This window comes from Schistocerca serialis, chromosome 2, assembly GCF_023864345.2.
Source record: "Schistocerca serialis cubense isolate TAMUIC-IGC-003099 chromosome 2, iqSchSeri2.2, whole genome shotgun sequence".
NCBI lineage: Eukaryota > Metazoa > Arthropoda > Insecta > Orthoptera > Acrididae > Schistocerca > Schistocerca serialis.
Window position 1 is genome coordinate 489,857,493 of NC_064639.1, and position 14,451 is coordinate 489,871,943.

The window sequence follows — 14,451 nt, forward strand, 5'->3', positions numbered from 1 at the left end:
CTTACAGTTTGTTTTATCATGATGGAAGATTTCGATTAATACACTCCTGGAAATTGAAATAAGAACACCGTGAATTCATTGTCCCAGGAAGGGTAAACTTTATTGACACATTCCTGGGGTCAGATACATCACATGATCACACTGACAGAACCACAGGCACATAGACACAGGCAACAGAGCATGCACAATGTCGGCACTAGTACAGTGTATATCCACCTTTCGCAGCAATGCAGGCTGCTATTCTCCCATGGAGACGATCGTAGAGATGCTGGATGTAGTCCTGTGGAACGGCTTGCCGTGCCATTTCCACCTGGCGCCTCAGTTGGACCAGCGTTCGTGCTGGACGTGCAGACCGCGTGAGACGACGCTTCATCCAGTCCCAAACATGCTCAATGGGGGACAGATCCGGAGATCTTGCTGGCCAGGGTAGTTGACTTACACCTTCTAGAGCACGTTGGGTGGCACGGGATACATGCGGACGTGCATTGTCCTGTTGGAACAGCAAGTTCCCTTGCCGGTCTAGGAATGGTAGAACGATGGGTTCGATGACGGTTTGGCTGTACCGTGCACTATTCAATGTCGCCTCGACGATCACCAGTGGTGTACGGCCAGTGTAGGAGATCGCTCCCCACACCATGATGCCGGGTGTTGGCCCTGTGTGCCTCGGTCGTATGCAGTCCTGATTGTGGCGCTCACCTGCACGGCCCAAAACACGCATACGACCATCATTGGCACCAAGGCAGAAGCGACTCTCATCGCCGAAGACGACACGTCTCCATTCGTCCCTCCATTCACGCCTGTCGCGACACCACTGGAGGCGGGCTGCACGATGTTGGGGCGTGAGCGGAAGACGGCCTAACGGTGTGCGGGACCGTAGCCCAGCTTCATGGAGACGGTTGCGAATGGTCCTCGCCGATACCCCAGGAGCAACAGTGTCCCTAATTTGCTGGGAAGTGGCGGTGCGGTCCCCTACGGCACTGCGTAGGATCCTACGGTCTTGGCGTGCATCCGTGCGTCGCTGCGGTCCGGTCCCAGGTCGATGGGCACGTGCACCTTCCGCCGACCACTGGCGACAACTTCGATGTACTGTGGAGACCTCACGCCCCACGTGTTGAGCAATTCGGCGGTACGTCCACCCGGCCTCCCGCATGCCCACTATACGCCCTCGCTCAAAGTCCGTCAACTGCACATACGGCTCACGTCCACGCTGTCGCGGCATGCTACCAGTGTTAAAGACTGCGATGGAGCTCCGTATGCCACGGCAAACTGGCTGACACTGACGGCGGCGGTGCACAAATGCTACGCAGCTAGCGCCATTCGATGGCCAACACCGCGGTTCCTGGTGTGTCCGCTGTGCCGTGCGTGTGATCATTGCTTGTGCAGCCCTCTCGCAGTGTCCGGAGCAAGTATGGTGGGTCTGACACACCGGTGTCAATGTGTTCTTTTTTCCATTTCCAGGAGTGTAGATGCGATGTTATTTTTAAACATTTTATTCTGGCTTTTACACAGTTTTGTTGTTTACTTTGCTAGGCTAGGAGCTCCCCATTATTACTCTTTACATCTTTCATGTGGATTTTAAGTATGGATCTAATTCCACATATTGTATGTCAGTTCATGTTTTACTGTCAGACGGTCATGTTGCCATGTGAAGTAATTTTAATTAATGACCACGCAACTGCATTTTAGCTATTAAATTTACGATACTGGTGTACTTTAGCTATAGTGCCCTCTGCTGCCCTCAGTTATCTGTATAAATACCAAACTCATCCAGGCAATCGTCAGCACTTACTATGTACCTAAAAATACAGATTTTAGCGTTGATACCTGCATCAAAATATTTTATGGTATGTATGGATGATATGCATCACTGTTAATCATATAAATACTTTTTATTTTTCTTATTTATCACAGGGCTGTTGTAGATTTTGCTTCAGCTAATTGAACTTAGTTGGTTTCATCGCCGTTTTTTTATATTTGGAGCAGTTCTGAAGATGGGAGTAGCCGAAACCAACGATAGTGAATTGTAAAATTTAATTGATCTAGATGGACCTTTACAAACAAATATTGCAGCAAATTATGGTAAATTAAAAATGAAGAGGCAAAATATATGGGTTGTTTTAGAACGTGTAAGAAAATGGTAGACGTAAAATAGATGAACAGAACGATCTACGAAAGAATACTCCTAAGAAAGGAGAGGAAACTAACGTAAAGCATAAAAAGGAGAGAAAAGAAATTGGCTGCAACAATGAACGATTGAAGCACACATTGCAAGGAACAGAGGGAGACTAATAGGAAGACTTGGGATGCTGGATGACATTGAAAATGTACGAAGTTAGGTGCAGATTAATGTAGACACACAGGATAGCATTTGACACATACGTTTACTATCGGAAGTACGATCGTGTGGGCTATCTAGCGACATTTGTGACTGGATTCAGTATTTCTTAAAGGGGGTCACAGCATATTATCTGATATTGAGCATCATTGACAGATTTAGAAGTAGCTTTAGCCGTACTCCAGGAATGTGTGATTGGATCCTAGCTGCTCGTGTTTAATATTAGAGACCCTGCAGATAACATTAACAGTAACCTCAGACTTTTCACAGATGATACTAGCAACCTGGCACAGCTTTGCACTAAGTATCTACGACTGGTCGGCCTGTCTGGCATTGCAGTAATAGCTTTTATACATAAACTTTCACCGCCAGTGAGCCTAGGTATTCGTAAAACCGCATCAAAATACCTACAGTAATTCCTCTAATTTACGTTCATATACAGAGAGAAAAGCATGACAATGGACTTCAATTTAGCTGTTTGCATAGATGAGTACTGTCTGGAAAAAGCTGAACAATATCCAATAAGATCTGGATAAGATTCCAAAGTGCTGGAAAGATAGTCCACTTCCTCCACAGTTCAGAAGTGTACAATTTTGCAGTTTACATAACGAAACAAGTAGTACCCACTGACAACAATATGGATGTGCCACAACTGGAATTGATCAACTAATTCAAGCAACTGAGTGTAATAATTTGTAGCGACATGAAACGGAAAGATGCAAAGGCTCAGTGGCTAGGAAAAGCAAGTGGCAGACTACAGATACTAGGAAAATGCAATCGATCTACAGAGGGGACTGCTTGTAAAATAAATGTTGTAACCCATCCTAGAATAATGCTGAACTGTGTGGGACCTGTACCAAATAGGACTAACAAAGGATATAGAATGCTTACACAGTAGGGTAGAACAGATTTTTTTTTTATTCACACTTCAAGTTCAGTAGGACCAAATTGAGGAGTATATCTCAAAGGTCATGGAACGTGTCAGTATGGAATTACAACATAAAAGTAATAACAAATAAAAATAAAATGTTTATGAACACGAAAAACGTCAATCAATAAGTTTATGTCAACGCAATCAACAATACAACAAGAATCAGCTTAATTTTTCAAGAAACTCCGCGACAGGGTAGAAGGAGAGACCCATGAGGAAACTCCTCAGTTTCGAATTGAAAGCGCGTGGATTATTGCTGTTATTGCTGAGATTTTCGAATTCGGGTGGTAGTTTACTGAAAATGGATGCAGCAGTATACTGCACACCTTTCTGCACAATAGTTAAGGAAGTCCGATTCAAATGCAAGTTTGATTTCTGCCTAGTACTAACTGAGTGAAAGCTACTTATTCTTGGGAACAAGCTAATATTGTTAACAAGAAATGGCAGTAAGGAATATATGTATTTAGAGGCCAATGTCAAAATACCCAGACTCGTGAACATGGTTCGAAAAGAGGTTGGTGAACTTACATCACTTATTGCCGAACCGCCCGTTTCTGAGCCAAAAATACCCTTTTAGAATGGGAAGAGTTACCCCAGAATATAATACCACACGAGATAAGCGAATGAAAATAATCAAAGCAGGCTGCTTTTCGTGTCGAATGATCACTCACTTCAGATACTGTTCGAGCAGTAAAAATGGCAGCATTAAATCTTTGAACAAGATCCTGAACGTGGGCTTTCCACAAGAGTTTACTGTCTATCTGAACACCTAGAAATTTGAACCGTTCAGTTTCACTGATCATATGCCCATTGTGTGAAATTAAAACGTCAGGTTTTGTTGAATTGCGTGTTAGAAACTGTAAAAACTGGGTCTTACTGTGATTTTGTGTTACTTTATTTTCTACAGGCCATGAACTTAGGTCATGAACTGCTCTATCTGAAACTGAGCCAATGTTGCACACAACATCCTTTACTATCCAAGCTAGTGTCATCAGCAAACTGAAATATTTTAGAGTTACCTGTAATATTAGAGGGCACATCATTTATATACACTGCTGGCCACCGTAAATGCAACACCCTGAAGGAAGCATCCGAATCAAGTGAAATTTACACCATGGGTTTGCAGCGATGAGATATGCAACTGCAGTTATGCCTCGTAGACAACAGCGAACATCGTTTGATCAAGTATCCGAGTTCGACAGAGGAAGGATAGAGGCTTACCGAGATTGTGGATTATCATACAGAGAAATCGCTAGTCGTGTTGGACGAAACCAAACAACTGTAATGCGGATATGTGACTGTTGGATGCAGGAGGGTACGACGGACCGACGTGGTCGATCGCATTCACCTCGGTGCACCACTGCACGTGCTGATAGGCAAATTGTGCGCATGGCAGTGACGGATCGCTCAGTGACATCCCGAACCATAGCACAGCACATTGCGTCTGTAACGCATCATCCAGTGTCTGCGCGTACCATTCGACGCCGTTTACAGCAGAGTGGTCTGTCCGCAAGACGTCCATTGCTTCGTCTACCATTGACGCAGAACCACAGACGTCTCCGTCGCCAATGGTGTGATGACAGACGGATGTGGACGGCAGAATGGAATGACGTTGTCTTTACTGACGAGGCACGCTTCTGTCTGCAGCACCACGATGGTCAGATTCGAGTGTGGAGACACCGTGGAGAGAGGATGCTGGACAGCTGCATTATGCACCGCCACACTGGTCTTGCACCGGGTATTATGGTATGGGGCGGTATTGGATATTACTCTCGCTCGCCTCTAGTACGCATTGCCGGTACTTTAAATAGCCGGCGTTACATATCCGAGGTGCTGGAGCCAGATGTCCTTCCTTACCTTCAGGGCTCGGCCGCAGCCATATTTCAGCAGGATAATGCGCGAGCACACGTGGCACGCATTGTCCAAAGGTTCTTCGTCAATAACCAGATTGAAGTGCTTCCCTGGCCAGCTCGCTCTCCGGACCTTTCGCCGATAGAAAACATGTGGTCCATGGTTGCTCAACGAGTGACCCAGATTACATCCCCAGCTGCCACACCAGATGATCTTTGGCAACGTGTGGAAGCTGCTTGGGCTGCTGTACCCCAGGAGCACATCCAACGTCTCTTTGACTCAATGCCGAGACGTGTGGCAGCGGTGATCTCCAACAATGGCGGCTACTCTGGCTACTGATTCTGGCAGGAACCACATGTCAGAGACGTCTGTAAACGTAATCATTTGATACTTGGTCATCATGTTATCTACAAAATAAATTTTGTTGTGCTACCTCTTGTCTTTCTTGGTGTTGCATTTACGGTGGCCAGCAGTGTAAATAAGGAACAGGAATGGCCCCAACACTGATCCCTCGGGCACCCCCCCCCCCCCCCCCCCCACTTGACTGTACCCCACTCAGACCCCACATCACAGCCATTCTCAACATTGTGACTAATAACATTTTGCAGTTGTTGCTGAAGTAATAGGTGAACTAATTGTGAGCTACTCCCCGTGTTCCGTAATGGTCCAACTCCTGGAGCAATATTTTGTGATCAACAGAAATGTCTTAGTTAAATAAAAAAGTATGCCTAGCGTTCGAAACCTTCTGTTTAACCCATCCAGTATCTCACAGAGAAAAGAGACTATAGCATTTTCATTTGTTAAACGACTTCTTAAGCTGAACTGTACATTTGATAGCAAATCGTGTGGTATAAAATAATCAATTATCCTTACATATACAGGCTTTTCAATAATTTTAGCAAACACTGATGGCATAAAAATAGGTCAAAAATTGTCTACATTACCCCTTTCTCCTCTTTCTAAAGCAGCTTTACTACTGAGTATGAAACTTCCTGGCAGATTAAAACTGTGTGCCCGACCGAGACTCGAACTCGGGACCTTTGCCTTTCGCGGGCAAGTGCTCTACCAACTGAGCTACCGAAGCACGACTCACGCCCGGTACTCACAGCTTTACTTCTGCCAGTACCTCGTCTCCTACCTTCCAAACTTTACAGAAGCTCTCCTGCGAACCTTGCAGGGCGTGAGTCGTGCTTCGGTAGCTCAGTTGGTAGAGCGCTTGCCCGCGAAATGCAAAGGTCCCGAGTTCGAGTCTCGGTCGGGCACACAGTTTTAATCTGCCAGGAAGTTTCATATCAGCGCACACTCCGCTGCAGAGTGAAATTCTCATTCTGGTTACTACTGAGTACTTTAATCGTTAAGGAAACTGACCATTCCTAAAGGCAAAATTACAAATACGGCTAAATACAGGCCAACATGTGCAGCACAGTACTTTAATATTCTGCTAGGCACTCCATCATATCCATGGGAGTCCTTAGTCTTCAGTGATTAAATTATTGACTCAATCTCACCCTTGTCTGTATCACAGGGGAGTAATTTCAGACATCAATCTCGGAAAGGCATTTGCCAAGAAAGTTATGATTCCCTGTAGAAACTAAAGTTTTATTTAATTCACCAGCATTGCTCAGAAAATAATTGTTAAATACTGTACATATATCTGTTTTATTAATAACAGAAATACTTTTACTACGAACTGATTTTATATTGTCGACCGTGTGCTGCTGATCATACACTTCCTTCACAGCCGACCATATTGTTTTAATTTTATCCTGTGAGTTAGCTATTCTATTTGCATATCACATACTCTTTGCCTTCCTAATAACATTTTTAAGCACCTTACAATACAGTCTGTAATGGGCTAATGTAGCTTGATTGTGACTACTTCTAACATTTTGATATAGTTCCCACTTTGTTCTACATGATATCCTTATCCCACTACTCAGCCACCCTGGCTCACTATTACTGCTAGTACCCCGTTTATAACGTTCTAATGGAAAGCAACTCTCAAACAGCATGAGAAATGTGTTAAGGAAAGCACTACATCTACATCTACATCTACATTGATACTCCGCAAGCCACCCAACGGTGTGTGGCGGAGGGCACTTTACGTGCCACTGTCATTACCTCCCTTTCCTGTTCCAGTCGCGTATGGTTCGCGGGAAGAACGACTGTCTGAAAGCCTCCGTGCGCGCTCTAATCTCTCTAATTTTACATTCGTGATCTCCTCGGGAGGTATAAGTAGGGGGAAGCAATATATTCGATACCTCTTCCAGAAACGCACCCTCTCGAAACCTGGCGAGCAAGCTACACCGCGATGCAGAGCGCCTCTCTTGTAGAGTCTGCCACTTGAGTTTATTAAACATCTCCGTAACGCTATCACGGTTACCAAATAACCCTGTGACGAAACGCGCCGCTCTTCTTGGGATCTTCTCTATCTCCTCCGTCAGACCGATCTGGTACGGATCCCACACTGATGAGCAATACTCAAGTATAGGTCGAACGAGTGTTTTGTAAGCCACCTCCTTTGTTGATGGACTACATTTTCTAAGCACTCTCCCAATGAATCTCAACCTGGTACCCGCCTTACCAACAATTAATTTTATATGATCATTCCACTTCAAATCGTTCCGCACGCATACTCCCAGATATTTTACAGAAGTAACTGCTACCAGTGTTTGTTCCGCTATCATATAATCATACAATAAAGGATCCTTCTTTCTATGTATTCGCAATACATTACATTTGTCTATGTTAAGGGTCAGTTGCCACTCCCTGCACCAAGTGCCCATCCGCTGCAGATCTTCCTGCATTTCGCTACAATTTTCTAATGCTGCAACTTCTCTGTATACTACAGCATCATCCGCGAAAAGCCGCATGGAACTTCCGACACTATCTACTAGGTCATTTATATATATTGTGAAAAGCAATGGTCCCATAACACTCCCCTGTGGCACGCCAGAGGTTACTTTAACGTCTGTAGTCTCTCCATTGATAACAACATGCTGTGTTCTGTTTGCTAAAAACTCTTCAATCCAGCCACACAGCTGGTCTGATTTTCCGTAGGCTCTTACTTTGTTTATCAGGCGACAGTGCGGAACTGTATCGAACGCCTTCCGGAAGTCAAGAAAAATAGCATCTACCTGGGAGCCTGTATCTAATATTTTCTGGGTCTCATGAACAAATAAAGCGAGTTGGGTCTCACACGATCGCTGTTTCCGGAATCCATGTTGATTCCTACATAGTAGATTCTGGGTTTCCAGAAATGACATGATACGCGAGCAAAAAACATGTTCTAAAATTCTACAAGAGATCGACGTCAGAGATATAGGTCTATAGTTTTGCGCATCTGCTCGACGACCCTTCTTGAAGACTGGGACTATCTGTGCTCTTTTCCAATCATTTGGAACCCTCCGTTCCTCTAGAGACTTGCGGTACACGGCTGTTAGAAGGGGGGCGAGTTCTTTCGCGTACTCTGTGTAGAATCGAATTGGTATCCCGTCAGGTCCAGTGGACTTTCCTCTATTGAGTGATTCCAGTTGCTTTTCTATTCCTTGGACAATTATTTCGATGTCAGCCATTTTTTCGTTTGTGCGAGGATTTAGAGAAGGAACTGCAGTGCGGTCTTCCTCTGTGAAACAGCTTTGGAAAAAGGTGTTTAGTATTTCAGCTTTAGGCGTGTCATCCTCTGTTTCAATGCCATCATCATCCCGTAGTGTCTGGATATGCTGTTTCGAGCCACTTACTGATTTAACGTAAGACCAGAACTTCCTAGGATTTTCTGTCAAGTCGATACATAGAATTTTACTTTCGAATTCAATGAACGCTTCACGCATAGCCCTCCTTACGCTAACTTTGACATCGTTTAGCTTCTGTTTGTCTGAGAGGTTTTGGCTGCGTTTAAACTTGGAGTGGAGCTCTCTTTGCTTTCGCAGTAGTTTCCTAACTTTGTTGTTGTACCACGGTGGGTTTTTCCCGTCCCTCACAGTTTTACTCGGCACGTACCTGTCTAAAACGCATTTTACGATTGCCTTGAACTTTTTCCATAAACACTCAACATTGTCAGTGTCGGAACAGAAATTTTCGTTTTGATCTGTTAGGTAGTCTGAAATCTGCCTTCTATTACTCTTGCTAAACAGATAAACCTTCCTCCATTTTTTTATATTCCTATTAACTTCCATATTCAGGGATGCTGCAACGGCCTTATGATCACTGATTCCCTGTTCTGTACATACAGAGTCGAAAAGTTCGGGTCTGTTTGTTATCAGTAGGTCCAAGATGTTACCTCCACGAGTCGGTTCTCTGTTTAATTGCTCGAGGTAATTTTCGGATAGTGCACTCAGTATAATATCACTCGATGCTCTGTCCCTACCACCCGTCCTAAACATCTGAGTGTCCCAGTCTATATCTGGTAAATTGAAATCTCCACCTAAGACTATAACATGCTGAGAAAATTTATGTGAAATGTATTCCAAATTTTCTCTCAGTTGTTCTGCCACTAATGCTGCTGAGTCGGGAGGTCGGTAAAAGGAGCCAATTATTAACCTAGTTCGGTTGTTTAGTGTAACCTCCACCCATAATAATTCACAGGAACTATCCACTTCTACTTCACTACAGGATAAACTACTACTAACAGCGACGAACACTCCACCACCGGTTGCATGCAATCTATCCTTTCTAAACACCGTTTGTACCTTTGTAAAAATTTCGGCAGAATTTATCTCTGGCTTAAGCCAGCTTTCTGTACCTATAACGATTTCAGCTTCGGTGATTTCTATCAGCGCTTGAAGTTCCGGTACTTTACCAACGCAGCTTCGACAGTTGACAATTACAATACCGATTGCTGCTTGGTCCCCGCATGTCCTGACTTTGCCCCACACCCGTTGAGGCTGTTGCCTTTTCTGTACTTGCCCAAGGCCATCTAACCTAAAAAACCGCCCAGCCCACGCCACACAACCCCTGCTACCCGTGTAGCCGCTTGTTGCGTGTAGTGGACTCCTGACCTATCCAGCGGAACCCGAAACCCCACCACCCTATGGCGCAAGTCGAGGAATCTGCAGCCCACACGGTCGCAGAACCGTCTCAGCCTCTGATTCAGACCCTCCACTCGGCTCTGTACCAAAGGTCCGCAGTCAGTCCTGTCGACGATGCTGCAGATGGTGAGCTCTGCTTTCATCCTGCTAGCGAGACTGGCAGTCTTCACCAAATCAGATAGCCGCCGGAAGCCAGAGAGGATTTCCTCCGATCCATAGCGACACACATCATTGGTGCCGACATGAGCGACCACCTGCAGATGGGTGCACCCTGTACTCTTCATGGCATCCGGAAGGACCCTTTCCACATCTGGAATGACTCCCCCTGGTACGCACACGGAGTGCACATTGGTTTTCTTCCCCTCTCTTGCTGCCATTTCCCTAAGGGGCCCCATTACGCGCCTGACGTTGGAGCTCCCAACTACCAGTAAGCCCACCCTCTGCAACTGCCCGGATCTTGCAGACTGAGGGGCAACCTCTGGAACAGGACAAGCAGCCATGTCAGGCCGAAGATCAGTATCAGCCTGAGACAGAGCCTGAAACCGGTTCGTCAGACAAACTGGAGAGGCTTTCCGTTCAGCCCTCCGGAATGTCTTTCGCCCCCTGCCACACCTTGAAACGACCTCCCACTCTACCACAGGTGAGGGATCAGCCTCAATGCGGGCAGTATCCCGGGCAACCACAGTCGTAGTCCGATCAGGGGATGCGTGGGACGAGCTGGCCGTCCCCGACAAACCCCCATCTGTACCCCCACAGTGATGCCCATTGGCAACAGCCTCAAGCTGTGTGACCGAAGCCAACACTGCCTGAAGCTGGGAGCGAAGGGATGCCAACTCAGCCTGCATCCGAACACAGCAGTTGCAGTCCCTATCCATGCTAAAAACTGTTTTGCAAAGAACGTCTGAACTAATCTACAGAGAGCGCAAACAAATCGACAAAATTTAAACGGTTATTAAAATACAAGATTGCCTAGTAAATGCAGTAATGCTGCTACTTGCGCACTGCTGACACTGCTCGGCGGAGGAAGGAGACTAAGCGAAATTACACTATTCAGGTACTAAAACGCGATGCTACACTCTCAAATACTATAATACGCCCGAAATTTATGAATTAAACAATGCAAGTACCAAAAACACGCAAAGAAATTAAGAATTAAACTATGTAACAAATGAGTGAGGTAGGAGTATACGACTTGCTGCTCAGCTGCTTATCCAACGGCGGCAGGGAGCACACTGACTATATTTATCATCTATATTAATGCCAGTCAAATGGTCACTGGTGTATTTGACCTGCGGGAAAATTTCATGTAGATGCTGAAAAACTGAATTGGCAGATACTTGAAGACCTGAAGTAATTCGTGAGAGCCTGGTTACGAAGTCTTAAGAACCATTTTTGAGTGAGGAATCTAGGAATGCATATCACTTCCATTAGGACTGTGAACACTAGATGAGAGTAGTTACAGTGTGTACAGGTTTGCTTAAGCGATCATTTTTCTTTCATTCCATATGTAAACTGAGTGTTAATAAACTCTAATAAGTGGTGCAATGGGAAGCCGCTTCCGCCATGCACTTCACAGTGATTTGTAAAGTTTAAATGTAGATGTAAACGTAGACATAGACAGACAGATGAATGTATGAAGCCTCCAGCTGATACCTGTTGTAAGGTAGATATATCAAAAAGAAAGAAAAAAAGAAGATTTAAGACGCATTAGGAATGGTATTATGTTGCTATAATAGATGTATAACAGAGGCAATGAAGATTAGAAAAATTATGTTCCTTGAAACTGGAGATGCTGGTTAAATTGTAGAGAGAGCTGGCTGCTGGAGAACCCTAAAAACACAACAGAGGGAGGGAGCTGAGGATATGGGCTGTACTCACAGACGTTTCCCTGGGGCGGCTGCCAGAGGACGAGGCTCTCGGAGGCGGGCACCAGCTCGTCGACGGCGGGAATGATGGAGACGCGCACAGGGTAGCAGCGCGACGCGGCGTTGAGCAGAACGCGCACCAGCGTCGAGGGCAGCAGCCGCGGCAAGGCGCTGCCGTCGCTCAGGAAGCGCTGCAGCAGCGCCTGCTGGCGGCGAGCAAGCCGAAGCTCGTGCCGCACCAGCCACAGCGTCTCTGCGGCCTGTGTGTCAACAAAGGAATGCAGTCCTCTGCCCCCACTATCTGATCATTGATGATGATGGAAATAAAAGGAAGGCTCAGGAATGGAATTAAAATTCTGGCTGAAAGTCTGTCAGTGTTAAGATTCGCCGCTGACACTACAATCATAAGTAAAAGTGAGCAAGAATTACATGGTCTGTTGAATGGAATCAACTTTATCATTAGTATAGCATATGTAAGGGCCAGTCAAATGAAAACCAGACACATTGAAAAAAGTAAGTAAACTGTTCATTATTTCAAAAGTAGTCACCCCAACTGTTAATGCATTAACCCCACTGTGAGATAAGACAGTCAATGCCTTCACAGAAAAATGTTTGCAGTTGCCCAAAGAGCCAGATTATACACAGATGTGCACCTCTACGTCTGAAGCAAATCGTCAGCCACGACTGTCCTCCTCCAGGGCTCCAGAAATATAGAGATTGCATGGGGAGAGATCAGGACCTTATGATATGTACCGGAGTCCAAGCGAAACTTCTGTGGGCAGGCTTACGTGTTGTCATGGTTGTTTTGACTACGCTGCCAAAGCTTCGCTGGGAAGAGCTTACATCTTCGTACAGTCCCCATCTCTCTTCATGTGATTTCCATATTTTTGAAGTCCTGAGGAAAGACTGTTCATTGCCGTCGATTTGCTTTGGACGTAAAGATGCACGTCGGGGTACAACCATGATTCTGCATGCAACTGCAAACAATTTTCCAAGAAGGCATTCACAGTCTTGTCTCACAGTGGGATAAATGTATCAACAGTTACGGCGAGTACTTTTGAAATAATAAACAGTTTACTTTTTTTTTCCCATGTGTATCGTTTTGCAGTTGACTGCCTCTTATACACTGACGCTACAGAAAGACGAAATAATGAGAAGTAGCAGCTATAAGACTAACGATAAATTTAACATTAAAGTCAACAACTATGAATAAGATCAAGTGAAGGCAATTGCCACCCTGGAAGCAAATTTACGCATGATGGATGAAGCAAAGAGGACATAAGAAGCAGACTCATGCAGGAAAAGCTGGTTTTCCTAGCTGAGAGAAATTTGTTGGTATCAAAGATAGTGCTCAGGAATAAACTACTGAGAATGTATGTTGGCAGTACAGCACTGTTTACAAGTTAATAAGAGCTATGGGAAAACCAAAAAGGGAAAGAATCCTAGCGTTTGAGATGCAGTGCTACAGAATAATGTAGAAATTTAGGTGAGACTGATAATAAGGGTCAGAACAATAGGATATGTGATACGACCTGACAGGATAACTGCCACGCAACTAAAGAGAGGTATAGAGGATAAAAACTGTAGAGCACAGCAAAGATTGTGATGTGTTGTTGTTGTTGTGGTCTTCAGTCCTGAGACTGGTTTGATGCAGCTCTCCATGCTACTCTATCCTGTGCAAGCTTCTTCATCTCCCAGTACCTACTGCAACCTACATCCTTCTGAATCTGCTTGGTGTATTCATCTCTTGGTCTCCCTCTACGTTTTTACCCTCCACGCTGCCCTCCAATACTAAATTGATGATCCCTTGATGCCTCAGAACATCTCCTACCAACCGATCCCTTCTTCTAGTCAAGTTGTCCCACAAACTTCTCTTCTCCCCAATCCTATTCAACACCTCCTCATTAGTTATGTGATCTACCCATCTAATCTTCAGCATTCTTCTGTAGCACCACATTTTGAAAGCTTCTATTCTCTTCTTGTCCAAACTATTTATCGTCCATGTTTCACTTCCACACATGGCTACACTCCATACAAATACTTTCAGAAACTACTTCCTGACACTTAAATCTATACTCGATGTTAACAAATTTCTCTTCTTCACAAACGCTTTCCTTGCCATTGTCAGTCTACATTTTATATCCTCTCTACTTCGACCATCATCAGTTATTTTGCTCCCCAAATAGCAAAACTCCTTTATTACTTTAAGTGTCTCATTTCCTAATCTAATACCCTCAGCATCACCCGACTTAATTCGACTACACTCCATTATCCTCGTTTTGCTTTTGTTGATGTTCATCTTATATCCTCCTTTCAAGACACTATCCATTCCGTTCAACTGCTCTTCCAAGTCCTTTGCTGTCCCTGACAGAATTACAATGTCATCGGCAAACCTCAAAGTTCTTCTCCATGGATTTTAATACCTACTCCGAATTTTTATTT

The 14,451-nt window shown here is 44.8% G+C and overlaps 1 protein-coding gene across 1 annotated transcript in view; it reads right to left on the minus strand.

The window, feature by feature from the left end:
- LOC126457418 (uncharacterized) overlaps window positions 1–14,451 on the minus strand; it is a 151,217-nt gene that overhangs the window by 19,360 nt on the left and 117,406 nt on the right. The window contains exon 8 of the mRNA XM_050093687.1: window positions 12,023–12,269. Within this exon, the coding sequence (XP_049949644.1) occupies window positions 12,023–12,269 (247 nt within the window). The remainder of the gene's footprint in view (window positions 1–12,022; window positions 12,270–14,451) is intronic.